The sequence below is a fragment of the Prionailurus viverrinus genome, chromosome D2 (assembly GCF_022837055.1).
Source record: "Prionailurus viverrinus isolate Anna chromosome D2, UM_Priviv_1.0, whole genome shotgun sequence".
NCBI classification, from domain to species: domain Eukaryota; kingdom Metazoa; phylum Chordata; class Mammalia; order Carnivora; family Felidae; genus Prionailurus; species Prionailurus viverrinus.
Window position 1 is genome coordinate 59462805 of NC_062571.1, and position 27925 is coordinate 59490729.

At 40.5% G+C, this 27925-nt stretch overlaps 2 protein-coding genes across 5 annotated transcripts in view; both read right to left on the reverse strand.

Moving 5' to 3' along the window:
• CWF19L1 (CWF19 like cell cycle control factor 1) overlaps positions 1-12987 on the reverse strand; it is a 32681-nt gene extending 19694 nt beyond the window's left edge. Inside the window, exons 1-6 of one of the 4 annotated variants that reach the window (XM_047825102.1) lie at positions 12760-12911; positions 10164-10248; positions 9206-9284; positions 8015-8116; positions 4994-5208; positions 2612-2730 (exon numbers count right to left, since the gene is read on the reverse strand). In XM_047825102.1, the coding sequence (XP_047681058.1) occupies positions 2612-2730; positions 4994-5208; positions 8015-8116; positions 9206-9284; positions 10164-10248; positions 12760-12782 (623 nt within the window). In that variant the 5' untranslated portion in view covers positions 12783-12911. Of the gene's footprint in view, positions 1-2611; positions 2731-4993; positions 5209-8014; positions 8117-9205; positions 9285-10163; positions 10249-12759 lie in introns of those variants that run through there. The other 3 variants (XM_047825103.1, XM_047825105.1, XM_047825104.1) reach the window with 3 other exon arrangements.
• A 7002-nt stretch (positions 12988-19989) lies between these two features.
• Positions 19990-26866, reverse strand: BLOC1S2 (biogenesis of lysosomal organelles complex 1 subunit 2). The gene is made up of 5 exons (XM_047826324.1): positions 26788-26866; positions 26345-26461; positions 23142-23261; positions 22334-22438; positions 19990-20487 (listed from the first exon to the last, which is right to left on the reverse strand). The coding sequence occupies exons 1-5, from the start codon at positions 26846-26848 to the stop codon at positions 20456-20458; spliced, it is 435 nt and encodes a 144-aa protein (XP_047682280.1). The 5' UTR covers positions 26849-26866; the 3' UTR covers positions 19990-20455.
• Between the last annotated feature and the right edge of the window lie 1059 nt (positions 26867-27925).

A 27925-nucleotide genomic window follows, 5' to 3' on the forward strand; every position in this document is an offset into this window, starting at 1 on the left:
GAGTAGATGAGGGAAGAGGAAAAGTCAGAGGGAGAGTGACTACAGAAGGTTAAGAGTGACAACATTCAACCACAGTTACTGGCTTTAAGATGGAGTAAGGGGGCCATGAGCATGGAACACAGATGATCTCTACAAGCTTAAGAAGGGAAAAAACCATTCTCCTGTAGAGCCTCCAGAAATGAACATAACCTGGCCAACACTTTGAGTTTAGCCCAGTGAAACCTGGGTCAAACGTCTGACCTACAGAACTGTAAGATGATAAACTATATTGTTTTAAGCTACAAAGTGTGTGACAATTTTTACAACAGCAATAGAAAACTAATACTACAGGGAAACTGCAAGTACCCATAAAAAGCTGTGAAGATGCTTCCCTCATTTATTTTAAAATAATAATGACTAATGAAGGTTGCTACCTCTGAATGGTGTTTTTAATGATGATAAACTGTTCCTCAAGGGAAGCAAAACACTCACAATAACACCCACAACACAGGAATGCAAAGCATGGACTGACTGTAATACCAGGTGCAAATGTTAGTGGAAATTTACCTATGTTAGTATTTGTATCGTGCTGGTTATGGGGTTTTGTTATTGCTCTGGTTGAAAACTTGTACAGGCTTGTCTTTTTTTTTTTTTAACAGCTTTATTAAGATCTAATTCAAATACTATATAATTCAGCCATCTAAAGTATATAATTCAATAGTTTTTAGCATATTTACAGAGCTGTGCAACCATCACCACAATCTAATTTTAGAACGCTTTTATCACCAGTAAAAGAAACCCTGTACCTATTAGCAGTCACTCCCATTTCCCTCCAACCAGCCCCTGGCAAACACAACTCTACTTTCTATCTCTATGTATTTGCCTACTCTGGACATTTTATAATAAGTGGAATCATATAATATGCGGTCTTCTGTGTGTATGGCTTCTTTGATTTAGCATAGTGTTTTCAAGGTTCACCCATGTAGCCTATCAGTATTCCATTCCTTTTTCTTGAATAACATTCCAAAGTATGGATGTATCACTTTTTCTTTACTCATTCATCACATGATGGATATTTGGGTTGTTTCCACTTTCTGACTATTATGAATAAAGCTGTTATGATCATTTGTGTACAAATTATTGCATGGGCTAGTGTTTTTATTTCACTTGGAACAAGAGTGGAATTCCTGGGTCAGACAGTAACTCTATATTTAAATCTTTTGAAGAACTGCCAACAGTTTGGCAAAGCGCCTGCACCAGCAATGACACCAGCAACGCATCAGGGTTCAGATGCTTCCACATCCTCGCTAACACTTATTACTTGCCTTTTTGCTTGTAGCCATCTTAGGGGATGTTAAGTGGTATCTCACTGTGGTCTGGATTTGGATTACCCTAATCGATAATGACAAGAGCATCTTTCATGTGCCTATTGGCCACTGGTATGTTTTTCGGGGAAATGTGTATTCAGATTCTTAAAAGTTGGATAGGTTAAAAAAAAAAAAACAGTTGGATAGGTTTTGAGAGGCTTGATAACCTCTGTTTTTAGTGCATGATTTCAGAAAACAATAGGCTTTTCTATATGGCGATATAACAGAAAAGGCTGTATTATTTATGATTATATCTTAGGCTTTGAGATTATAGGGAAAGGATAGGTTATTTTTTTCTTTATGACAGAGAGAGAATGTGCACATGTGTGTGGGGGGGGGGAGAGGCAGAGAGAGAGGGAGAGAATCCCAAGCAGGCTCTGAGCTGTCAGTGAGGAGCCCAATGTGGGGCTTGATCCCACAAACCTCAAGATCATGACCGGAGCCGAAATCAAGAGTCAGACGCCTAACCAACTGAGCCACCCAGTCGTCCCAGGAAAAAAGTTTTTATAAATTATTTTAGAAATTATCCATGCTCTTTACCAGTGAAGAGAATCCAGAGCTAACTTAATTCTATCCGTTAGAAAACACTGGTTTATGGTCTCTGTAAGACATGCTTTAAAAACTCCACTTCCAGGGGCCCCTGGGTGGCTCAGTTGGGTTAAGCATCAGACTTCTGGCTTCAGCTCAGATCATGATTTCACAGTTGGTGAGACTGAGTCTTGCATTGGGCTCTGCACTGACAGTACGAAGCCTGCTTGGGATTCTCTCTTTCTCCCTCTCTCTCTGCCCCTCCCCCTCTCTCACACACACACTTCTCCCTCTCAAAATAAACATTAAAAAAAAAAAAACCCACCTCCAAACTCAAACTATGAAAAAGCAAAAAACAAACTGATACAAATTCTTGATTCTTAAACTGAAATACTGCTGACATGCTTATGCTGAGAAATGAGTTTTCAAGACTGTACAAGGAGTACCGGTTTGACCTAATGTGCTGTGCTACATAAAGCAGTGATGATTAATACTATGATAACAGTATTATTACTTCAGACGCTCAAACTGTTAAGGGGCTGTATACAGTCCAATCCCTTGTATTTCTAATTAGGAAACAAACTCAGAAAAGCTGAGTAATTTGAGAGCCACTCACTTCGGTGCCTGAGTAACCAAAAGGAACGAAGATGTTACATGGCTAAAACGAACAAGAGAAGTTCCCATAGAAGATCCAAGGCAAATTCTTCAAAAAGCCAAAATAATGAAATGCTACTCACCGATAGGGAAGTCTCTCATAATAGGTCTTTTCCAAAGCAGCAAAATGGTATCTTGGTTTCAAGTCTGTGGCAAGACCGGAGATCAAAGCAGAGCCACATTTTTTGGTATCCACTTCTCCCTAGGAAAAAGAAACTCAGTTACCATAACAGACCTAGGAGTTATCAAGAAATGCAAAGAAATAGGACAATTTAAATGTCTTTGAAATTTTTATGTCGATACAAATGTAGGCAGTAGGATTTGGAGAGTAATAGCCACAACTTGTGGCAATCAGAGAAACCTCAAACACAGAAGAGGAAGCAGGCTATTGTTAAGTGCAGAGAGGACAACTGCAGGAAGCAGGGGTTAAAAGGTAAGGTGAGCCCTCCATACTAATACCCAAAACAGGGTTTATTCTAATCTTTTTGGAAAGCAAGCTCTCTCTCTGGAGCCCACAGACTATGCTTCTATAATCTGCGTTGTTACACATCCATAGTTCTGACAATGCAGACATTCAGAGTCAATGCAAAAAAATAAAAATTAAAAGCTAGCTTCCAGGGTCCTTAGGATCCACAGAACATCTGGAATGGAATATTCAATGACCTCATGACATAAGCATGCAATCCTTTATTTTGCTTCAGTCAAGAAAGGTGTGGTTAGTGGAAGGCACAACCACACCCTGGTCAAAGTTTGTAACATAAAGTTCATCAAAAATATCAACTTTATTCCCCAAACATCCCTAGCTTTCATTAACAACAAATTATGTGATGTCTCATTCATATTACTCTTGAACTTAAGAGAAGGTATTAGCTGCAAATAAAGAAATTACCAAAATTAGTTTTCTACTAAGTAAAGCAAGAAATTCCTTTTTCTTATGCTCACTTCCTTCAAGTTTCTGCTGAAGTGCAGGGAATCAGCCTCGAGGTTAGTCGTAGTATCTCAGAGACTGATAAACTGTATTGTTTTCTCCCCTATAAAGATCATATGTAGTCTTTTATAAACTTTAATCAAATCCTTTTGTTAGCACCCCCAAAATGAAGGGGCCTCATTTTTCCCATCCTTCCTCACAGAGTATTATACGTGTCTTCCTCCCTTCCACCGGCAACTTAGTCCTCCTCCTATCTTCCCTAGCTTTGCCGTACCTTCTCACTGCAACCAGCACTGCCCCTTGAATTCTAGATGAAAACAGCCATGGATTGATGGCAGGGGAAGACAGCACCATCCCTTTTCCTTTCAACACCCCACCCCTGACAAGGCCTGGTATCTTGTTGGCTATTTTGGTCCAGACCCATCGTGAAGTTGGCAGAGAGTGGTCTACAAGATCTTTTCCTGGATCATTACCGATAACTCTGCATCTACTAATTGATACTTGTCTCTAAATGCATTCTTAGGTTTCCCTTCACTGAAACTCAGCTGATGCTTTCTGCCCTCATATACAACCTTTCAAGATCTTCCTTAGGCTTATTTCCACCAATGTGATGGTGGTCACTCCCCAATCGGATACACATCCTCTTTTAGACTGTTTATTAAAATATTAAGATCAAATGCAATGGTGAGCTCCAATGCATCCCAACATTAAGGCTTTCACATTAGAGAAATAACAAGTTTTCAACATTTCTTTTCCCATCTTTAGATCAACGATCTTTGATCTCATAATGATTCCATTAAAAAAAATATTTTGAAGTGTGCCTGAATGGCTAAGTCAGTTGAGTGTCAACTCTTGATTTTGGCTTAAGTCATGATCTCCCGGTTGTGGCTTTGAACCCTATGTTAGGTTTGGTGTGAAGGATGGAACCTACTTGGGACTCTCTCTCTCCTTCTCTCTCTGCCCCTCCCCCCACCCCTTTCTCTCTCTCTCTCAAAAATAAATAAAATTTAAACTAGGAAAAAACTAGTTAAATTAAACTAGTTAAATTTAAACTAGTTAAATTTAAACTAGTTAAAAAAATTTAAACTAGGAAAAATTTAAACTAGGAAATAAAAACATATTTTAAAAGCCAAAATACTACAATGTGCAATGGAATGTGGGGAGGAGAGGGGGGATACAACTAAAGAGCTGCCACTAGCTGTAAATCTTTTAACTAAAAATTAGTAATCCCTCAAAACACATTAAGAGGAAGCTTGAAAGAAGGCGCTTGATGCAGAGAACATAATTTAAAGAATAACTCACTTATAATTAGAATTTTAGCAATCTCATCTGTGAATGGTGCTTTCATAAGATCAATCTGTTTTAAAGTTTTTGCTTGGGTTAATTGATATACTTTTAAGTATCCTGAAACAATTTACAAAAAATTTCTACTGAAAGGTCCTAAGAGCTGAAATATTCAATATAAAGAGCAAAAAGAGCCCAAAATAAGCCAGTGCAATTTGCTTACAGAAATTCCAACTGAACAAGCACTACTCACAGAAGAATTCCCAAAGTTCCCCACATACTTGGGCCATGGGGATGTGAGCAAGATATCAACACCCTTAAACTGGGATGTTGAACACAGCATTGTCCTCAGGGAAGACACATCCTTGGGACTAAAACTGTAACCTGGGACTGGCTCATCTACGGACTCTGTCCCACTGAGGTACACAATCTGCAGCCCCGAGCTTCCAGTGAAGATACCTTTACGACCTGGGTTCAAAGAAAAATGGACAAGTTTTAGTCAAAACTGCAGAAATGTTATTATGGTGATGAATCTCTCTCCCCGCCATGACTTGCCTACCTCCCTGCCATTCTGCATGTCTAAATAAGCACAGACTCTTCTAGAGTCCCTCTTCTGGCTGCAGGGTCTCAGTGGTGGATGGCTACAACTGTGTTCCTGTTCAGGGACAGCAGCCCTTATGTGGAGGCCACTGGAGCCCATGGGCCAGTCTGTTTACCCCAGATGCCTTACAAATGAAAAAAGTTGGGAAGCAGTGATTAAGAAAAAGCCTTCCTGTCTTCTGGAAGAGATTCTACATGGATTAAAAGAAACCCAGGGGTGCCTGGGTGGCTCAGTCAGTTAAGCGTCCGACTCCTGATTTCGGCTCAGGTCATTATCTCACAGTTCCTGGGATCGAGCCTCGCATCGGGCTCTGCACTGACAGTGCAGAGCCTTCTCGGGATTCTCTCTCTCCCTCTCTCTCTGCCCCACCCCTCATTCTCACTATCTCTCTCAAAATAAATAAACATTAAAAAAAAAAAAAAAAAGAGGGGCACCCGGATGGCTCAGTCAGTTAAGTACCTGACTCTTGATTTCAGCTCAGATCATGATCTCATAGTTCATGAGTTCGAGCCCTGCATGGGGCTCTGCACCAACAGTGCAGAGCCTATTTGGGATTCTCTCTCTCTCTGCTCCTCCCCCACTCAAACTGTCTCTCTCTCAAAATAAATAAATAAACTTTAAAAGAAAAAAAAGAAAAAAAGGAAAAGAAAGAAACCCAGACACTTGGACCCAGAGAGACATAATAAGAAAAAGGAACTGCAGTTCTGAGGAAAGTTCAGTCTGGAATACACATACTCTTCATGCAGGCAGCCGCTTCCAATGGATGGAAAACATCTGGAAAGAGCAACTGGGAAAAACTTGAGACTCTACCCTTTTTTAAATTTATTCCTGGCTTGGGCCCTTGATCCTGTTTCTTCCTGCTGCCTTCAAGACCTTGCTCTGTCAATTTTCACCTTTCTTTCACCTACTCAGTCTCCTCTTCTCAGCTGGCTCTTTCCACTCAGAAAAGAATAAAGTATTAAACATACTAATAGACATACTAATTACTAAAGGAACATGCCAATTAACATACATACTAACTGATAAAGGAACACACACACTAATAAAAAACTAATAAAAGAACTCACACACTAACTGAAAACTCCTTTCTCTTCTGTTTCCAATTTCTCAAAAGAGCAGACCATGCTAAGTGCTTTACCTCTTAGTTCCTGAACCCACTGTACTCTGGTTTCCATCTTCCACCATTCTCGGAAAGGTCATGAATCACCCTGTAACTGTCAATGGTCTCTCCTCCCAAATCAGTCTCTCTTCACTTAGAGTCTATGAACTTGACAATATCTTTACCTCCCCAAACACTGCTCTAATCGCTTTCAGCGATCCTGCCTGCTGCCTAGATGAAGATATATACCCCCACCACAGCGTGGTGCTTTCCTTCTCATTTTATTTTCCCCTGAAACAATTTGATCCTTCTCAGCTTTGTTTTCCATCTTTAAGGGACCAACTCCCCAAAACCTATTTTTCCACACTGACCTTGTTGATATACTCTAGAAAGATCACTTCCAATGACATGTTGGATGTACTGCCAACACTTCAAGCTCACTACCACATGTTCACTATCAAGTTCATTGTTTGCTCCTCCTACTGGACCTCAAAAAATCTCTTTCACAGAAATAACCCAGTACCTCCATGCTCTTTCCACTCCTGGCACTAAATTCATGTGTTAAATGGCTGCCATAAATACCTACAGCAGGGGTCTTAATCCAAATCTAATAACTACTGTGAGAGCTGCCACAAGTTCAGGCCTATGCTAACACCTACAACAAAAGGATTTCAAAATGTGTACCTTGCAACAGTGGTTAAAAACAACAACAACAAAAAATCCGTCCCTCAAGTTTTTGCCTAAAGGAGCCCCATATGATTGAAGCAAGATAAGATTGTGTACATGAGGGCCACAGCCAGACGTAGAGAATAAAGGTCAAGATGGACTATGGTGGGGAAGGATGGGGAGGACACTTACAGCAAAGGAAATGTAGAAGCTTTCCAGAGAAGTAAGAGACCAAGAAAAAAGAACTGTGAAGAGCAGTGGAGTCATTTTAGGAAAAAATAAGTTGAATGATCCAAGAAGTCATAGACTGACAGCAGGTGAGGGGAAAGCAAAAACAAAATCTGACAGTGCTTTTTTAAATGGCCAGGCATGAAAAGAATCACTAAAAGAGATTCAGGAGGGTCAAAAGGGAACGACTTTAACCCAAAATTAAAAAGTGGACCAAGAACCAGAGGAAGGACAAAAGGAGTGAAAAATGTGAGGATCAGTACTGAAAACTTAAAATCAGCACCAAAAGTTTAATGAGACACAGAGCTACAGCTAGTGAGGATCCTAATAAACAAGTTGTATATATCTAGCAATGTTACATGGTGAGACAACATACATGGAATTTTTTTCAACATAATTTATACCCTAAGTAGTCCCTATACCACAGTCAAGTAGTTTATTCCTCTAGTTGGCCACACAAGTATATATTGGGTTGTGGGAGTACAAGGAGATTGGGAGGAGGTGGGAGAGACTACAAAGAAAAAAATGTCAGAGTCTTAAGGGTATAGACACAGATTTGGGGAAAGAACCCCATTTTCTCAGCAGTAATGACAGAAGAATTCTGCCACAAATTTCCCAGGAGCCTAATTCCTGGGGACACTTTATTATATTCATTACAAACACAAAAAATATGAACTTACCCAGATAAGTAATGTTTTCAGCTAATTCACACCCATCAGCATCTTGGAAATATTTTACTGTTTCCTGGTTATTAGCACCCAGCACATATGTCTGAATAGGAGCTAGTGAGAGAAACAGACATGACACCATATAGTTACCAGATCTGATTTGGAATTTGAGAAGTATTTCCCCACAGAAAAAATTATCACAGCAAAAGTAAGGAGTCTGCAATCCTATCTGTGGAACATATCCTACCCAACCTGTGGCCTATTAGTGTCACTAGGTTGATGAAGTGACATCTTAAAGAGAATGGTTAATGTAGAATAAGGAAAACACAAATCCCTAAAGAGCTTCATAAAAGAAGGAAAGAAAGAAAGAAAGAAAGAAAGAAAGAAAGAAAGAAAGAAAAGAAACACTCAAACTAGAAAAAGGAAAGGACACATATGGTCCATTTCTTCAATTCCTGCCTTAGAAGAGAATTATTTCTTTAAACCAAATCCACCCAAACTCAAAATGTGAACATTTTTAAAAACTTTATTTTTATTTGAGAGACAGAGAGAGAGAGAGCCAGCGAGCATGCACAAGCAGGAGAGAGGGGCAGAGGGAGAGAGAGAGAGACAGAATCTTTTCTCTTAAAAATATTTATTTCGATAGAGTATGCTGCATGCCTGCATGAAGAGAGGGGAGGGGAGGGGAGGGGAGGGGAGGGGAGGGGAGGGGAGGAGAGGAGAGGAGAGGAGAGGAGAGGAGAGGAGAGGAGAGGAGAGGGACAGAAAGAGAGAGAGAATCCAAAGTAGGCTCTGCACTGTAAGCCCAGAGCCTGACTTGCGGGCTTGATCTCATGAACTGTGAGAGCATGACCTGAGCTGAAATCAAGAGCGGGTCACTTAACCAACTGAGCCACCCATGCACCCCGAGAGAGAATCTTAAGCAGGTTCCATGCTCAGTGCGTAGTTTGACACAGGGCTCAATCCCACAACCCTGGGATCATGACCTGAGTCAAAATTAAGAGTTGGACACTCAAATGACTGAGCCACCCAGGCGCCCCCAAAATGTGAACATTTAGATGCACAGGCATCCTTCCCAGCTCAACGTGGAGCTCAGAGGGAAATTCTTAAATAACTACTACATGTGAAAAACAACCCATCAAGAACTGTGTAACTTTAAAGCTTTGTTAGAACTCATTTGTTAAATAAAAATAATTTCTATACCTTTCTTGATGCCAGTTTTATACTCCTCCCATTCAGCATCTGGAGTGGAGCCAAAGAAATTTCCTACACACAACAGCAGCTAAAATGAGTTTTTTAAACAGATATATGAGATTTTTTTTTTATCAAATAGTACATAATTGATAGTTAACATAATTCAGCTAATTATCCTACTTAATGGCCTCACGCTAGGTTTTTTTTTTTTCCTTAGTCTGCAGAATCTCAACACATAATTCTTTAGCAGCAATTGCAGAAGTTAATTTGAATCTATAAATTAATAAATTTTGGCTCACTGGCTATCCAATTCAAATTAGGGATGGGGAAGAGGGGGTCAGGGAAAGATGGAGAAATCTACTTCCACGAGTCTCTCTCCAAATACAAATTTTTAAGTATTAGATACCCTGGGAAGATACAGGGTACAAAAAACACATTTCTTGCCTGTTATCTTTACTCAATCTTTAACCCCATGAATAGATTATCGCCACACCCAGAATACTCTTCTGTATGCTAGGGGTCTGCAGTCTAGTTGGCAATCCCATGTAACATTTAGATAAGACTCTTCGGTCTGTGAAGCATCTGCACATGTTATCTGACTTAATCCATACCATACCCTCAGGAAATATTATCTGCGATTCCCAAACCCAGTGATTAGAATCACCTAGGAACGTTTTGCTCATCTGTTTTCAGTTTTGTGGGTAGTGAGAAAGTAACAAGTATAAAAGTATAAAAAGTATTAAGGGGGGGGAGTATTAAAAAATTCAAAAAGTATAAAAAGGTAATGACGTCTCCCTTTCCCTATCATTCTGTAGCTACTAAGTTCCTGTGCTCACGAAAGGAACTCAATCTAACCAAAAAGGGAGAGTATGTGTTCAATCGAGAAATGAAAAAAGAAGTCCACACTTTATTTTACTATGTTTGACTATAACAGTAAAATTAGATTCAGTAAAAGGGAATGTCTTACGTCAAAGTTTCCACTTTTCTTCTGAATTGCTCGAACTCTATTGAATAAAACATCAAACTTTCCTTCAACATCTCCACAAGCCAAGCTGCAAACGAGACAAATGTTACGGCAATTGAGGAAACTTGAATGGGCCAGCTGGGTTTGTAACATGTTAGTCTTTCTGGATCAGGCAGATATGTGACCCAGTCTCTGGGTTACCAGAGGTTCAGTCTCTGGGTTACCAGAGGTTACCAGAGAGGTTCAGTGCATGTGAACTATTACTGACCAGTGGGCAGTTCCACCTAAAGGTCACCAAAACCTTCAACCCATCACATCTAAAAGTTAGCTTCACCTCCTCCAAAACTGAACCAGCTTCTTCTCCTCACTTCCCAAGCTTTGTGGATGGCTGTATCACCAACTGGGTCACCAAGAGTCACAAGTCCCCCATCCAGTCATCAAGTCTCAACAATTCCCTTTTCCAAACATCTTTCACATTCATTCCAGCTCTTCCTTTCCACTGTTACTATCAATCATCCATTCAACAACCATATACTGAACACCTGCAATATGCTAAGTGCAATATGCCCAGAACTGTGCTAAGATCATGTTAGGAGTACAAAGAGGAGAAAGACTCAGTTTAAACCTCAAAGTTGACAATCAGGGAAAGGGAGATACTCTGATACAAATTTGTATGAAAACGGCTACAACAGGAGGCATGCATAAAGTGTTAAGGGGCAGAAAGGTAGAAAGTGGCAAGCGCTGAAGTTTATAAAGAAGAACTGGCCTTAAATTGTGACGTAACTTGTTCTATCATCTCATTTCTGAGTTTTTGTAATTCTGACTTAAGTTTTTCTATTTCTCATACCATTTTTTAATGCCTTTGAACTCATCCTGAAATATAGTTCTTATTGTTTTGTCAGTACGTCTTTCTGGTATGTCCATATCACTTAACATTTTTTTTTTTTAGTTTATTTATATTTATTTTGAGAGCTGGAGAGCAAGCAGGGGAGGGGCAGAGACAGAGGGAGAGAATTCCACGCAGGCTCCATGATGTCAGCACAGAGCCCGATGCAGGGCTCAAGCCCATGAACTGTGAGATCATTACCTGAGCTGAAACTAAGAATCGGACGCTTAACTGACTGAGGCATCCAGGCACCCCATCACTGAACGTTTTCAAGCTGGGTAATGACACGTTTCAGAAAGTTCATTTGAGTAACAGAGTGAAGGATGGTCTGGAGGAACAAGTGATTACAAGCAAGAATATCACCAAAAAGGGCAAAACTTAATGAAGACGAAAAGGACAGAAACAGATGAAAAATTTAGAATTCTGAACACCTGAACACAATTTGAATGGTGAAGTAGGGTGGGAAATGAGGGAGGAAGAGGAATGCAGGACACTCCAAGGCAGAGCAACCAAGAGTCCTGTGATAGAAAAGAGGCAGAATCAGAGAGAGATCTAATGAATCTAGTACAAAGTAAGTAGCATGCTTACGTTGATTTCCTCTAATGCCATCTCTTCTTCCTAACCAACCTATATAAAGCCAACAGTTTAATGTTCTTTCCTCAAAAACATTAAGAGAACCCCACTACCGGGGCCCTTTTCCAGTGTTTTCTATCCTGCTGAAGGGCAGAAATGTAGGACCTCACAGTGCCGCCTCTTTCTCACAGCCAAACCTTCTCCAAACCCTGTTAATCTCATCTCCTTGATAAGCCTTGAATCCCTGCACTTTTCTTCTGCTATCACTCTAGCTAATCCTCGCTGTCTTCTTCTTCTTTGGCTCTGATTTGTTCTTACACTGCGGCCAGAATCGCTTTCCAAAACAAAAATATGATCCCGCCAAGGAGTTCTTAAACATTTCAATGACTTTAGGATAAAGACAAAAATATTAACCAACGCTCAATCCTCCCTCCCGTGATTCCTCACAATAGGCCAAATACCCCTATTGTACTCCCTCCCACAACCGTGAAGTTTCTCTTCCTTTTATAGACCGTAATTATACATTAATCTGGATACTCTGATTAATATTAGCTCAAAACTCTAGGCTCCATTAAGGCAGGAACTCCATCTGTGCAACGTCTAGCACAGTGCCTGGCATACTGTAATTGTTCAATAAATATTTGTTGAGTGGATGAATGGATGGATGGATCGATGTACACTCTTCACCCCAGCGCCTCCTCGCAAAAAAGTGTGCCAGGGCACGAGCCCTATCTATCTAGTCTATTCGTAACTGACCAGGACCCACCGATGGGCCCCACGCCTAGGAGTTTTCGTTAATAAATGGGCTGTGGGGAGAAGTGAAGTGTAAATGTGTCAGAGGCCAGGGCGGCCTAAGATGGAGGAGACCTAACGCTGGCAGTTTCCGCCTCTCCTAGCCTGGGTCGCCAGGACAGCCTCCTCTCAGAAGCGAGGAGACCGGCCCCAGCCAGGCAAAGACGAGATCGGAGCTCACCAGCCGCCACCACCCTCCCACCCCCGCCTTTTCCTCCTCCCTTCCAGTCACGAGAAAGACCCAGGGAGCAGACGCGCGCGGGCGCGCGCGCGCACACACACACACACACACACACACACACACAGAGGCGCGCGCGCACGGTTCTGATCTGATCTGTGGTCACTCACAGGCGCAGCGGTTTCTGAGCCATTCGTGCCAACAGCCTGAGTCGGGGCGACCACCGAAAACGGACCCTGAACCCGTACTCCTGGAAAAACGCGGCGGCACAGCACTAAGACGTGGGCGCGCCCAGCCAATGAGGGTTCGCTTATCTACGGAGAGCGCCGAGGGACAGCAGTCTCTCCCAGTTGTCTGGGTCTCAGAGGAATCAAGGAAGGCGAGCAGTAAAGGAAGGAAGGGGATGTGACAAAAAGAATTACAATTATTTGTTTGTTTGTTTGTTTGCTTTATTTTGGAGCAGTTGAAGTTATCGAGCTGCTAGAACGCTCCTGACATAAGATGGGCCCTAACCTAACCTAATCTAACCACGTTAGTCCAATGGGCAAGACAGACTGTTCACACACGCTTTTTTTTGGTAAGAATAATGGCCATCGCCTTGATGCAATAAGTGTCAACATGTTGCCACATTTTCTTCCTTCATCTCTCTCTCTCTCTCCCCTTCAAGGTGCACAAGCACTTTTATTCTCACTGAATCATTTGAAATTAAATTGCAGACATCAAGAATATCTTAGCATGCATTTCCTAAGAAGGACATCCTCTATATCACCAAAATACCGTTAAGGCACCTAAGAAAATTAATTATTCAATAATATCATCTAATATTTAAAGTTGTCCATTCTCCCCCCCCCCCCCATTTTTTTTTTTTTAAATACCTGGGGCTTGTTTTCATTCAGGATATAATTAAGTTTCATACTTGTATTCAGTTCTCTCTAGTCTTTTAAAATCTACAATAGCCCACAGGCATTTTTGGTTGCTTTTCCTGACATTGCCATTTTGGGGGAGTTCAGTCCAATTTGTAGACAACAGTATATAAGAAAATGGAAGCAAAGGAGAGAGTTCCTGACAATCCAGGGGCACAAAAAGTTCAGCCAAGTAATTAAAAATTAACTAGAACATAAATTAGTTAAAGGAAGAACCACAAAGTTCTGGTTTTCCTCCCTTTGGAGGGATTTATTAAATTCCCTGGCTCATTAACTATTGACACCCTGCTTTGATGGGACACTGAGCATGTGTCTTTTCTACTTTTGGGGTAATTCAGCACAATCCAGGAATAGAAATCAAGATTGAATCTAGAAGAAGAGTAGACTTTTGCCAAACACGGGCAGGTAATAACTTCAGAAAAGGAAACAAGAGTGAGATACGAAATTTCATCAGTGGAATTCTATATTATCTTTACACCTTTCTTGCAAATCTAAATCTACACTGAAATATAAAGTTTATGGAAAGAAAGCTCATCCATGGAGATTTAAGCTAGCTCCAGATAGCTGAATATAGTGTTAAGTATCAGAGTAATAGGAAATGAAATTGAAAAAAATGAAAGAAATCGGGGTCTTGATCCATGCTAAGAGGTCTGGCTATAGAATACACAATCTTCTCATGAGCATGGAACATTCCTCCAGGACAGATAATATGTTAGGCCACAAAACAAGTCTCAACAAATTCAAGTACAAATTATATCAAGTATCTTTTCCAATCACAACGATACGAAACTTGGGCACCTTGGTGGCTTAGTTGGTTAAGTGTCCAACTCTTGATTTCAGCTCAGGTCATGATCTTGAGGTTAATGAGATCCAGCCCCACATTGGGCTCTGTGCTGACAGCATGGAGCCTACTTAGGATTCTCTCTCTCTCCAACTCTCTCTCTGTCCCTCCCCTGCTCATGCATGAGATCTTGCTCTCTCAAAATAAAAAATACTTTTAATTAAATGATATGAAACTAAAATTAAATGAAAAATAAGGAAGAAAATTAGAAAGTTTAAAAAATACATGGAAATTAAACAGCACATTCCTGAACAACTAATAGACCAAACAAGAAATCACAAGGAAAAATAAAATCTTGACACAAATTAAATGGAAACACAACACACCAAAACTTATGGAATGAAGCAAAAGCAGTTCTAAGAGGAAAGTTGATAACTATAAATGTCTGTACTAAAAAGAAAGGTCTCAGGTAAACAATCTAATATTACACATTAAAGAATAGAAAAAGAAGAATAAGCTAAGCCTAAAGTAAGCAGCAGGCAGAAAAATAGTAATTTATTAAAAGAAATAAAGAATAGGAAAGATCAATAGAAACTAAGAGTTGGTTTTTGAAAAAGATAAACAAAATTGACAAACCTTTACCTAGACTAGCCAAGAAAAAGAGGGGACTCAAATAAATAAAATTATCAACGAAAAGGGACACATTTCCACCAATACTATACAAATACAAAGGGGCATAACAGATACGTGACCAATTATATGCCAATAAATTGGACAAGCAAGCAGAAATGGATAAGTTTCTACAAACATAAAATTTACCAAGACTCAATCAAGAAGAAATGGAAAATCTGAACAGACCAATAATGAGTAAGGAGTTTGAATCAGTAATCAAACAACTCCCAATGAAGAAAATCCCAGGATTGCATTATTTCACTGGTGAATTCTACCAAACAGCTAAAGAAGAACTACTGCAGTATTTCTCAAACTCTTATAAAAAACTGAAGAGGAAGAAACACTCTCAGATTCACTATATGAGGTATTACCCAATACCAAAGCCAGGCAGATAAGGATACTGTAAGAAAACTACAAGCCAATATCCCTGATTAATAGAGATATAGAATTCTCAACAAACTACTGGCAAACTGAATTCAACAGCACATTAAAGGGATCATACACCATGATCAAATGGGACTTGTCCCTGAGATGTAAGGATTGTTCAACATACTGGAATCGATAAATGCAATAAACCCAATTAATAGAATGAAAGATAAAAATCATATGATCATCTCAATAGATGCAGGAAAAGCATTTAACAAAATTCAACATCCTTTCATGATTAAAAAACCTCTCAACAAATTGTGAATAGAAGGAATGTACCTCAATATAGTAAAGGTGATATATGACAAGCCCACAGCTAACATCATACTCAATGGCGAAAGGGTGAAGGCTTTTTCTCTAAGATCAGAAACAAGACAAGGGTGCCCACTCTTACCACTTCTATTCAACATAGTACCAGAAGTCCTAGCTGGAAAAATTAGGCAAGAAAAAGAAATTAAAGGCATCCAAATTGGAAAGGTAGAGGTAAAATTGTCTCTGTGTGCAGAAGAAATCATTTATAAAAAATCTTAAAAGACTCTAACAACAACAACAACAAAAACAGAGTAAATGAATTCAGTAAAGTTGCAGGACACAAATTCAATGTACAAAAATCAGTTGTGTGTGTATATACCAATAACAAACTATCTGAAAATGAAACAATCCTGTTTATAATAGCATCAAAAACAATAAGATACTTAGGAATAAATTCAACCAAAAAGATTACAGTATACTGAAAACCATAAGATACTGATGAAAGAAACTGAAGAAGATACAAGTGGAAAGATATTTTGTGCTTATAGATTAGAAGAATTAGTATTGTTAAAGTGTCCATACTGCCCAAAGCCATCTACATATTCAATGCAATCTCTACCAAAATCCAGCATTTTTCACAGAAATGGAAAACAATCCTAAAATTTGTATGGAACCACAAAAGACTGTGAATAGCCAAAACAATCTTGAGAAAGTAGAGTAAATCTTGAGGTATCACTCTTTCTGATTTTAAACTATGTTACAAAGCAGTATCAATCAAAACAGTATAATAGTGGGGGGGGGGGGGGGGGGGAAGGCCAGTAGAGCAGAAACAAAAGCCCAGAAATAAACCCATGCATATAGAGTCAACTAATATGTGACAAAGGAGCCAAGAATATTCAATAGGATAGTCTCTTCCATAAATTGTATTGGGAAAACTGGAGGTTCACATGTAAAAGAATGAAACTGGACCCCCTATCTTACACCACTCATAAGCGTTAATTTGAAATGGATTAAAGACTTAACTATAAGAAACTGAAACTGTAACCCTCCTAAAAGAAATAGAAAGCACTTAGACATTCGTCTTGGCAATGATTTTTTGGATATGACACCAAAGCACAAGCAACAAAAACAAACATTACTAACTGGGACCACATCAAACTAAAAAATTTCTGCACAGCAAAAGGAATAATCAACAAAATGAAAACGCAATGTATAGAATGGTAGACAATATTTGCAAACCATCTATCTGATAAGGGGCAATATACAAAATATATAAGGAACTCAAACAACTCAATAACAAAAAAGCAAATAATCTTATTTTCAAAATGGGCAAAGTGGGGGGAGGGTGCTTGGGTAGCTTAGTTGGTTAAACGTCCAACTCTTGATCTCAGCTCAGGTCTTGATCTCATGGTCATGAGTTCAGGCCCTGTGTTGGGTTCCACGCTGGGCATGAAGCCTAGTTAACAAAATCATAATAACAAAAATAAAAATGGTCAAAGGACCTGAATAGATGTTTTCCCAAAGACATAACGATGGCCAATAGGTACATGAAGAGGTGCTCAACTTGACTAGTCATCAGGGAAATGCAAATCAAAAACACAATGAGGTATCACCTCACACCTGTTAGAATGGCTATTATTACAAAGGTAAGAGATAAGTGTTGGTGAGGATGTGGAGAAAAGGAAAACTTTGTGCACTGCCAGTGAGAATGCAAATTGGTACAGCCACTATGGAAAACAGCATGAAGCTTCTTCATGAAATTAGAACTACCATATGATCCAGGAATCCCACTTCTATATATATATCCAAAGGAAATGAAATCACTATCTCAATGAGGTATCTGCACCCCTACATTCACTACAGCATTATTCATGATAGCCAATACATGAAAACAACCTAAGTGTCCAGTGATGGATAAATGAATAAAGAAACTGTAGTGTATATATTTACAATGAAAAAAAGAAGGAAATCCTGCCATTTGCGATAACATGGATGAAGCTTAAGGGCATTATGCTAAGTGAAGTAAGTCAGAGAAAGACAAATACTGTACAATCTCATATGTGAAATCTAAAAAAAAACCAAACCCATAGAAACAGTAGATTGGTGGTTGCCAGGAGTTGGGGCAGTAGAGAAAATGGGAAGATGTTGGTCAAAGTGTTATAACTTCCAGTCATGAGTAAGTTCTAGGGATCTAATATATAGCATGGCGACTGTAGTTAACAATATTGTATACAGTTGACCCTTGAACAACACAGGGGTTAGGGGTACTGACCCCTTGAATGCTCAATAAACTGTGTATAACTCTTGGCTCCCCGCGCTGTTGACTGGAAACCTTACCAATAACACAAATAGTAGACTAACATATATTTTGCATATGATATGTATTATATACTATATTTTTATAGTAAAGTGAGCTAGTGAATAAAAAATGTGAAGAAAATCATGAAAAAATACACATACAGTACTATATTTATCTAACAAAAGCCGCATGTAAGTGGATCCATACAGTTCAAACACATGCTGTTCATGGGTCAACTGTATTTGAAAGTTGCTAAGAGAGGAGATCTTAAACATCCTTACCACACATACAGAAAAGGTAACTATGTGGAGTGAAGGCTGTTAGCTAACCTAAATGGTAATCATTTCACAATATGTACAAATACCAAATTATCACATTGCACAACATAAACTTACACAATGTTGTATGTCAATTATAGCTCAATAAAGTTGGGGGAAAAAATTACGAACTTACACCCCACGCCCCCAACGAAACACACAGAGAAAAAAATTAGCATTTTCAGCTTTATCTTGGGAACACCCTGTATCCTAAATGTAACTGGGTAGCTTGTCCACTATATATATCAATTCCAAAATACTAGTTTCTGTGTCATGATATATATCTGGCCAAATGTTTCAAATCTTACATGAAAAAGTTATAGAAAGTTTAATAAAGGACCAAAGAGAATCACATTAAATAAGTTCATCCTCAGAAACACAAAAGCGAATTGAAATATTTCGTTAAAATTTTGGTTTCTAAGTAAAAGAAAAAAAAGTCTGGCTTTTTCAAAGAGGCTATGAGAAGTCACTAAAGGAGTCTCAGCAGGAGGGGTAATGTGGCCACTTCACATTTTAGAAAAATTGTTCTGGCAGCAGTGTAGAAGGTTGGAGGGATCGTTATAAGAGACACAGCAATAGTGCAGAGGGGCAGATGATAAATGATGGTCTGGAACAGAGATACCGGGAAATGACAGAAACAGGGTTAAGAACTCTTTTGGAGATGGAATTGGGGACCTCAGACATCTTCCTAGCTGCTAGCACCCAACTCTGAATAAGGAAGCCTATCTTCCAAACTGGACTGGTCAGTCAGTATCCTCCATCCATTTATATCTTTAGTCTACCAGGGAGATGATCAGGTCCCTAGGAGCCCCCCTGACCCTGCAGGCACAAGTAGGAAGATATTTTACAAATGCTTTCCTTTATGAGTGGCAGCCCTACCTCCCCATCCAGTACCTCTGTGGTACTGGAAACAAAACAAGTTTGTTTTCCTTTTTTAATTTAGGATCTTATTAGCAATACATTAGCATCATTAATAGAAAAACAATCATCGACACAGAAACTCAAAAACCACAGTGTATGTGCACACAGACATACACACTCTTTGTCTTCATCACATTTCCAAAGGGAGCACATGACAAGATGTTATCTATCTCCAGACATCTGACTCACACAGAGAAGAGACAGGTAGGACCCATCATATACATCAGGATATCAAAATACTCCCTTCACAGCTTCTGCTCAGTCTACAACACTCAGCCTAAAATTATTTTAAGATTTTCTGCTATTTGATGGGGCACCTGGGTGGCTCAGTCAATTGAGTGTCTGACTTTGGCTCAGATCATGATCTCATGGTTCATGCATCGGGCTCTGTGCTGACGGCTCAGGGCCTGGAGACTGCTTCAGATTCTGAGTCTCCCTCTCTCTCTCTCTCTGCCCCTCCCCCACTGGCACTCTGTCTCTCTCTCAAAAATGAATAAACATTGGGGCGCCTGGGTGGCGCAGTCGGTTAAGCGTCCGACTTCAGCCAGGTCACGATCTCGCGGTCCGTGAGTTCGAGCCCCGCGTCAGGCTCTGGGCTGATGGCTCGGAGCCTGGAGCCTGTTTCCGATTCTGTGTCTCCCTCTCTCTCTGCCCCTCCCCCGTTCGTGCTCTGTCTCTCTCTGTCCCAAAAATAAATTAAAAAAAAAAAAAAAATGAATAAACATTAAGAAAAATAAAACAAAAAGATTTTCTGTTATTTGCAATGTTATGGAAAAGTAAATTACTGACATTCACAGGGTGACAATCTATAAAGAACAAGTTTGTTTTCCTTTTTTAATTTAGGATCTTATTAGCAATACATTAGCATCATTAATAGAAAAAAACAACCATCGACACAGAAACTCAAAAACCAACCATTAAGAAAATAATGTAGTAATCAACCACTATGAGAGAATATAGGTCCTCTCATTTGATTCTACTGGCAAGCCCAGGTTTATCCTGAACTTTGAGAGACTCTCTGTCCTGAGTGGATGATGAAACATTCAAGTAAAAGGTAAGGAGTTTTAAGTGTGAGTTTCTGAGGGATACTGCCTCCAAAGAAGTTCAGGGGTAGCCACAGTCCTCCAGTTTACTCCAATGTTGGGACGTTTCTGGGACGACCTATCACAGTTTCCTTTTGAGGAGTTTTGACAATTCATCAGCCTCAGCATTCAGGTCTTATAAAACATTCCTCCATGTTAAAAAAAAAGACATTGTTCCACAGGAATGAGTTTTTCATCGCTTCTCCAGCTTCTTGTACTTGGCTTCTACCAGGGAGAGAGAGAGAGAGGAAGTTAAATCTTTTAAAATCAGCTCTTACAAAGATCTTTCTTACTTAGCATTTCCAGGCACATTAAAAAATATCTATTATATAAAAAAAAAAACAAAAACAAACAAAAACAAACAAACAAAAAAAACCCTGTTGGTTTCAATCTCATCATCTGTCCAAACCGGGTCCAAACTGGAGGCACGCCATAAATGTTAACTATCGTATTAGCTAAGGACAGATATTTGGGTATCGATCAACCATGTGCTCAACTTAAGATAGGGAGTCAAACACACACACACACAGAATTAAGAACAAGTCCACTAGGTTCTAACCCTGTCAACAGCACCTGGTCCAATGGCTCCACCAGGATTAAGTAGATCTACTGGCACTTGAGCCATGGGGAGCCTTACTAAGCACAGGAAAGTGCCTCTCCAGGTGCTCTCTGGGAGCCAGACTCTCTGGACACACAATGTATGTTTCTCCTTTTCTTTTTTTTTTTTTTTTTAATCTTTGCTTATTTTTGAGAGAGAGAGAGAGACAGACAGACAGACAGACAGTGCAAGCAGAGGAGGAACAGAGAGACAGGAAGACACAGAATCCAAAGCAGGCCCCAGGCTCTGAGCTGTCAGCATAGAGGCCAACGCAGGGCTTGAACCCACAAATAGCGAGTTCATGACCTGAGCTGAAGTCAAACGCTTAACCTACTGAGCCACCCAGGTGCCCCACTCCTTTTGTTTTCTTATCCCTACACCTCACTATAGGAAAGCAATTTTGAACGACAAAGAGATTTAAAAGACGGTCAGATAAGCCTCTTATTGTGATAGATTTTCCTTTTTCTTTAAAACCTTGAAAGCATTTGGTACAATGCCTTCAGGCAGGTTCACAGTCACCATTTAGTAAATGTAATTGTGGACAGTGAAACTGTTAATCACCACTCATGTCAAATCTCAGTTACAAACCACTCTCCTGAAGTAGTCAATAATTGTCAATGATGAAAATAAAATAATCTATAAATTATACCTAGGATAAAAACAACTTCATTGTTTTTAATCATGGATGTAAGAGCCAGAGCCAGATAGGAAGCCATCAACAATACAAGTACCAGTTTCCTCCTTAAAGGAAAAGTAAACTCTTGATTGACTTTTCTATTTTTTAAAACAATGTTTATTATTGAGAGATACAGAGAGACAGAGCATGAGCATGGGAGAGGCAGAGAGAGGGGGAGACACAGATTCTGAAGCAGGCTCCAGGCTCTGAGCTGTCAGCACAGAGCCCGACGCAGGGCTCAAACTCACAAACCAGGATATCATTACCTGAGCTGAAATCGGACACTTAACCGAAAGAGCCACCCAAACGCCCCTGATTTTTCCATTTTTTAAGACATATGTATCTACATTATCAAAGATGCTTCAGCCTGCTGAACCATAATTTTGAGAGCTTGAGCTCTGTAACCAAACAGACCTGGCTTGGAACGTAGCTCTTTCACATGCTAGCTCGGTATCCTTATGCAAGTTATTTATTTAACCCCTTCAACCAGTTTCTTCTTCCAAAGAATGGGGATAAAAATCATGCACTTATCTCATAGATTATTGGGAAGATAAAAAGAATAATACATGTACAGTACTAAGAACAGTACCTGATATATATCATTAAGTATTCAGAAAATAGTATTTTTATTACTACTACTAATAAAAAATTACTCTCACTAGGTTATTGTATAAATTAATTAAAATAGATCATTATGGGCACACCATCAATGACCATTTAGCTAAGGTCATATGGAGTGCGGGTGGGGGCTGGGTGGATTACTCTTATTAAATCAAAACAGAAATAAAAATGGTTACCCAGTTTTTTTGAATATGCATCCAACTTGTAGGCTGCCTGCTCGAGAGCTGCTACCTGTTCTTCAATTACATTGATCTGATCCAGATAAGGCTGCAGTCCAGCATCTTTGAAAACAAAGACAGGCCACATGTTCATACAGCCTCCACAAGGAGTGTAGAAAAGACAGGCAAAGTAAGAATGCTAGTGTCACTCCAACTCTGCCCAGGACACACTAGGTGGAGTGACGTGTTTCTGGTCACTCATAGGACAAACACTAGCAGACAGTAGCTAGCTGATCAGGCAGAACTGTGACCTGGACAAAGCAAGTCTCTCTCACCCACTAATTTCCCTCTTTTTTAAATTCCTTGCTCTACAAGCAATCTTTCTGCCACTGATTCAGTTTCTTGGGTAATCCCATACCAAGGAAGAGTGTCCTAGAGATAGGGAACATACATAGAAGTCAATGGAAAAATATATTCTACCAGTCTCTAAATTAGCATTTTCCATTTACAGATGTTCTGGTTTTCCACTTAAGAAGTAGTCCTTTATGGATTGCATTGTTAAAATAAATGCACTAGAATCTGGCCACTGTTTTTCTCCCCTCTCCCTTTCAGGAATAAACTGACCAAATCAAGATTCCGAAGCAGAAATAACCATACTGAAACATGCTAATCTTCAAAATGGAAGAAATCCACCTTAACTTTGTAATTCACTTTTAGAGAATGAGCTCCCTCAGGACAGGTGCCATGTTCCCTCCACTTCTCCGCAACCCCAAGCACAAAAGAATATTAAATACAAACATGTTTAATTATAAATATTATTACTTACACTTCTGGTTTAAGTCCTTTAAGTTTCTACTAATGTTTATAGCAATATCTTTCATTTCAAGATACTTCAGGCTGGTTAGTTTATTCATATTTTCCAGGAGCTTATAGTCTTCGCTGGTGGCTTTAAAATAAACAGAAGATGTGATGCCTTTAAGATTTGTCATACATCACTGGAATGTGGAATTATAGGTCAAATGGTAGTTCAAGGCAGGACCCAGAGAATGTCAAAGGTGCAGGCCACTATTGATTTATGACATTTATACTCAGCAAACTATATAAACCAGTTAAGATCCAGAGACTTCAGAATCTTTGTTAGAAAGGGAAATAACAAATTCATGTCCTAAGAAAAGAGAGGTGACATAGTCTTTGTATTTCTATGGTATGAAAACATGTAATTTCGGGGACTGCATCATAAATATATATAAAATCAACTAGGACCTCACCACTTCTTAGAAACTCATTGATTACTATTTGATTCTATACTGCATTTTATGTACTGACTTTTCCAAACCATTTGTCTTCTTCTTATATCCTCAGTTCCCTTCCCCATCCCTACTTAAAGCAAATGGCTTCTACTCAATTTTCCTGAAAAGTGGAAAATTCCCCTTACATAAGCTCCCTCAACCTTTCTGCCTCACTTCAAAATTTCTCTGTACCCTAATATCTTCCCAAGAGGCATGAGGGCTCCTATTCTTGTCAAGACAACTTCTCCTATGCTCTTGCTTCTAACCCTTCAGGGTCTCTCTTCCATCATATCCTTCCCCTGACATTTCCAAACTCTCCCTCTATTCTGGCAGCTTCCTCTCTAACTATAAATATATTCAGGTTTCTTCCAGCCCAAAAGCACTCTCTCTTCTGCTGCACCGACATCATTTGCTCATAAAGCAAAGGAGCTTCACCGCTAATCCTTTTTAAAGAGTAACTTATATTCACTGGTTCCTCTTCCTCACCATTCACTCATGTAAACCCTTGCAGACTGGCCTCTGCCCCCACTATCCAGGGAAATTACATGCTCCAATGTCATTGGTGCTTTCTTAACCACCAAATCCATAGTGTCTTCTCAATCATTATCATCCTGAATCTCTTCATAGTACCTGACCCTGTGATCTCCCTCTTTTCACAAAATGCTCATTTCCCTTGTCTGCTACATCATCATATTAGTCTGATTTTCTAATCTCTTTCAACCTGCTCTTTGTAGGTTTCTATGCCAGATGCTTTCTCATTCATCCTTAACTATCACTTCCCAATTTTTACTCAGCTGTGACACAAGACTGATGTTTACATGGGCGGCACATTCCTATGGGCAATCTCAGGGTGATGCTAGATTCCTTTCAAACTCAAAAAAGCATTTGTACAAGTAAGAATGACAATCACAGGGAAATTACAATCTGCTTAAAATTAATTTTATAAGTAAAAATCATTTGTTATCAATCCTAGGTACCTTAAGTACTGTTGTTAGAAACAAATTATTTGCCCTATACAGGCATTCTCCAAGGCTGTAGTTGAGGCCCTTAGCTACCCCTAAGTACATCCTGGCCAATCTCATCCTGCAGAGCCTCAACTCACACCACAGTGCAGGGGACTCCCAAATCTGTTTCTCCTGCTCTGATCACTCTCTGAGCTCGGGACTCACATGTGCAAGTCACCTAAGTGTCCTGGTAAAATCTTAAATCAGCCAAGCCAAAACCAAAAATATTTTTACACTAAACATGGTTCTGCTTTCCCACTTCCCTATTTTAGATGATGGCACCACCAGTTTAAAACCTCAAACGTGTCTTAGGCTGCCATCTCTCCATAGACACAACAAGTCCTATAAATTCTACTTCCATGATATTCTTGTACCCATGCTCTCCTTTCCATTCCCTCTACCATCACCCTGTCACTGATCATCATCATTTCTTTTCATCTGGACTCTTGCTCATATGTCTCTGAGCTCTATCCTCCGTATTCATACCCTCGTTGCTAGCAAATTAGTCTCTCTACAACCAGGGTCACACACTGTAAGACCTAGAAGCCAGCAAGATCATATAAATGAGTGAAGCAAGCCAGGTGTTTGTATGTTAAACACATAAGATTATTCACTTCCATAAAGAAGTATGTTCTCTCCTACTTTTTGGCACATGCAGACTTCTTATCTATCATTTACTTTACCGACTTGATAGAAACATTGGTACAGAAAATTGATTCTCTACCACTACTAAAAAGCAACAGCATAAGAACAGTAATAAATGGCAACTGACCAGGTGTCAGTAAAAGGGAGAAAACAGAGTGGTGGGGACACACTGCATAGCCCTAATCCATTCAGAGGAGACAGCGGCTCAGCTATGGTTGATCATAGCATCGCAATGGGGGAGTTAGTATTGCCAAAATCTTTGGAATTTTTAAAGAGAAGCCAAAAATCTAGATTTTGTTACTTGGTTTCTCTTGCTCAGAAATAATTAAGTAACTAATCAGAATGATAGAGCCTCATTAGCCCTCCCATTCTGCATCAAGCCTTTTCTCATTAATTCTGGTTCCCAAATTTAGCTCACAGCAATTGCCTGGGGAAGTGAAACAATATAAGAAATGCTTATGAGAGGCCACACAGGACCAGACTTCACTTTTTGGACCTTTCTTCACACACACGTCATGTGTTGACCTGGAAATACACAATGAACCCCAAAATTAATCACGTCCCAAAGGGTGGGTCACCAAATCCTCAGACCAACCTAGCAGGTCCCTAAATCTGCAGTTCACTCCCTACTCCCCAATTTCATTTCTCTTTGCCCCAATAAATACATCTGTTTTAAGGGAACAAACTGCTTATATCACCTCACTCGCTAATCGTTTCCCCCTTTTTGGTCAATCCTTCTCTTCACAGTCCTGCTCAAAATGCACCTCCCCCAAGGAAGCACTTCTTGATGAATTCGTTTTATGTCTTCTCATAGTTAGTCTACACGTATGGAGGCTTGCAGAGTTGTATTAAGCATTTTTATGTATTTCTGAAATTAGCCAGTGAATTTCTACAGGGAAGGAACAGACCTTTTTCTTTCCCATTCATGACCATCCCAAACTTCCAACAGGCGTATTCCAGGGCATGAAGAGTGTTGGGGAGGGAGCCACAGACTGATGCTGCTAAAGCACCTCACAGGTCTCCCAGAGCCAAACCGCAGCTCCATAGGGTAGTATAGAGCAGTACCCGAATCAGTCCACACCCCGCCTTACCCGTCAGTTCCCCAGTCAGGTAAGTTGCCATTTTGGAGAACATGTCCCGGCAGAGCTCCGTGATGTCAGCTTCAGCCGGCTCCTTTGCTTCCTCAGCTGTTTCCACGGCGGCATCGTCTGGATCAAAGGAGAACGGGTAAGTGTCCCACCGTACACCGGGACCTAATCCAGCGATGGCATCTTCTCCCCACACCCCTTCACTAGTCCTCATTCGATCAAGTCGGCTCCATTCTCCATGTGCCATAATCTCAAGTCCCTCACTTTATCCTTGCCCCACCTGACACGCCAACTCTGCTCCCTGGCCACCGGCCCTTGGCTCACACCCGATCCCGCGCCAAACTATCTCACTCGCCCGGTCAGGTGCTCCCCTCCGACCTGCTTGCTCCTGCCAAGCGAGCCCCCGGCCTCCTGCTGGACACTTCATCCCCAACCACTCTGCGTACCTCGAACAGGCTCCTCTCTTTGGGTCGCCGGGACATCCTCGGCAGCCGTCGCCGCCGCCATGCCTGGCCCCGCGCTACTTCCGGTTGTGGATGTCTGCGCATGCGCGCCGGGAGGGTCCCGCCCTGCCCCCCCCCCGCCTCCCGGGTTCGCAGCCCTGGGATTCTCCATCTCTCCACTGGGTCTCGCTGCACAGCAAGAGTGATATAAGCATGAAGCTGAAATTGAAGCTAAGATAAGCTATTGTGAGCCCTTCCTGTTGCCAAGAGCCGCGACGCCTGGAACTGAGAATGCGCTCATCCCTGTCACTAGTCTAGTAAGACCAACGGCCTGTCTGGGGTTGGTTGAGCTCAGGTGGCCTGCTGACCAAAGTCACAGAGACAAGTTACCCCTCCCCAAAGACTCCCCACCCAGGCTCTGCCCAGGACGCCTCAGGGAATTCTTTTGAAGGTAGTCTCATCCAACCTTTAGGAAATCTTCACTCATTGATCCCGGAACCGAAATACTCGAAATACTCGACCTTCAATGTCTTGGATAAACAACTCATTGTCCCCCTTTTCTTTTTTAAAGTTTATTTATTTATTTTGAGAGAAAGCGAGAGGGAGGGAGAGAGAGAATGAGCGGGGGAGGGGCAAAGAGCGAGAGAATCCAAGCAGGCTCTGCACTGTCATCGCAGAGCCCAAAGTGGGTCTCGAACTCACAAGCCCAGCGGTCACAACCTCAGCGGAAACCAAGAGTCTGACACTTAACCGACTGAGTCACTTAGGCGCCCCAGCCCCCTTTTCCTTAGGAAGCAGGTTGGAACCTACTTATCTTCAGCTGATACAGCCTTTCTGGAAGACAGCTTTGTAACTCTTTTAAGGCTGAGGATACACTCTGGTTATCTTGATCGCATTTAGCTGTTTCACAAGTTTCCTAGGTGTATAGAGTGTATGTGATGGGATGGTGAAACAGGTGGGAGAAAGGAATGGATGAGAAAAAGCTACTGGGGAGCAAGGTGCAAAATGAGGAAGAGGTAAAGATCACAGGGCAAGGGGAAAGGGATATATAGCAGGTCTTGGGATGCAAACCTATACACTTAAAATCTTGGTGAAGTTTTTAGTCCTTTCCCTGGTTATCCTCCATCTGCACCCTCTCACC

Excerpts from the sequence above, each read along its gene's own strand:
- BLOC1S2 (XM_047826324.1), bottom strand. The coding sequence starts at position 26,848 with ATGGCGGCGGCGACGGCTGCCGAGGATGTCCCGGCGACCCAAAGAGAG. Across the intron at positions 26,462-26,787 it reads AAGAGAGGAGCCTGTTCGAG|ACGATGCCGCCGTGGAAACA; the intron begins GTACGCAGAGTG and ends CCTTTGATCCAG. Across the intron at positions 22,439-23,141 it reads AAAGGACTTAAACCAGAAGT|ATGCTGGACTGCAGCCTTAT; the intron begins GTAAGTAATAAT and ends TTGTTTTCAAAG.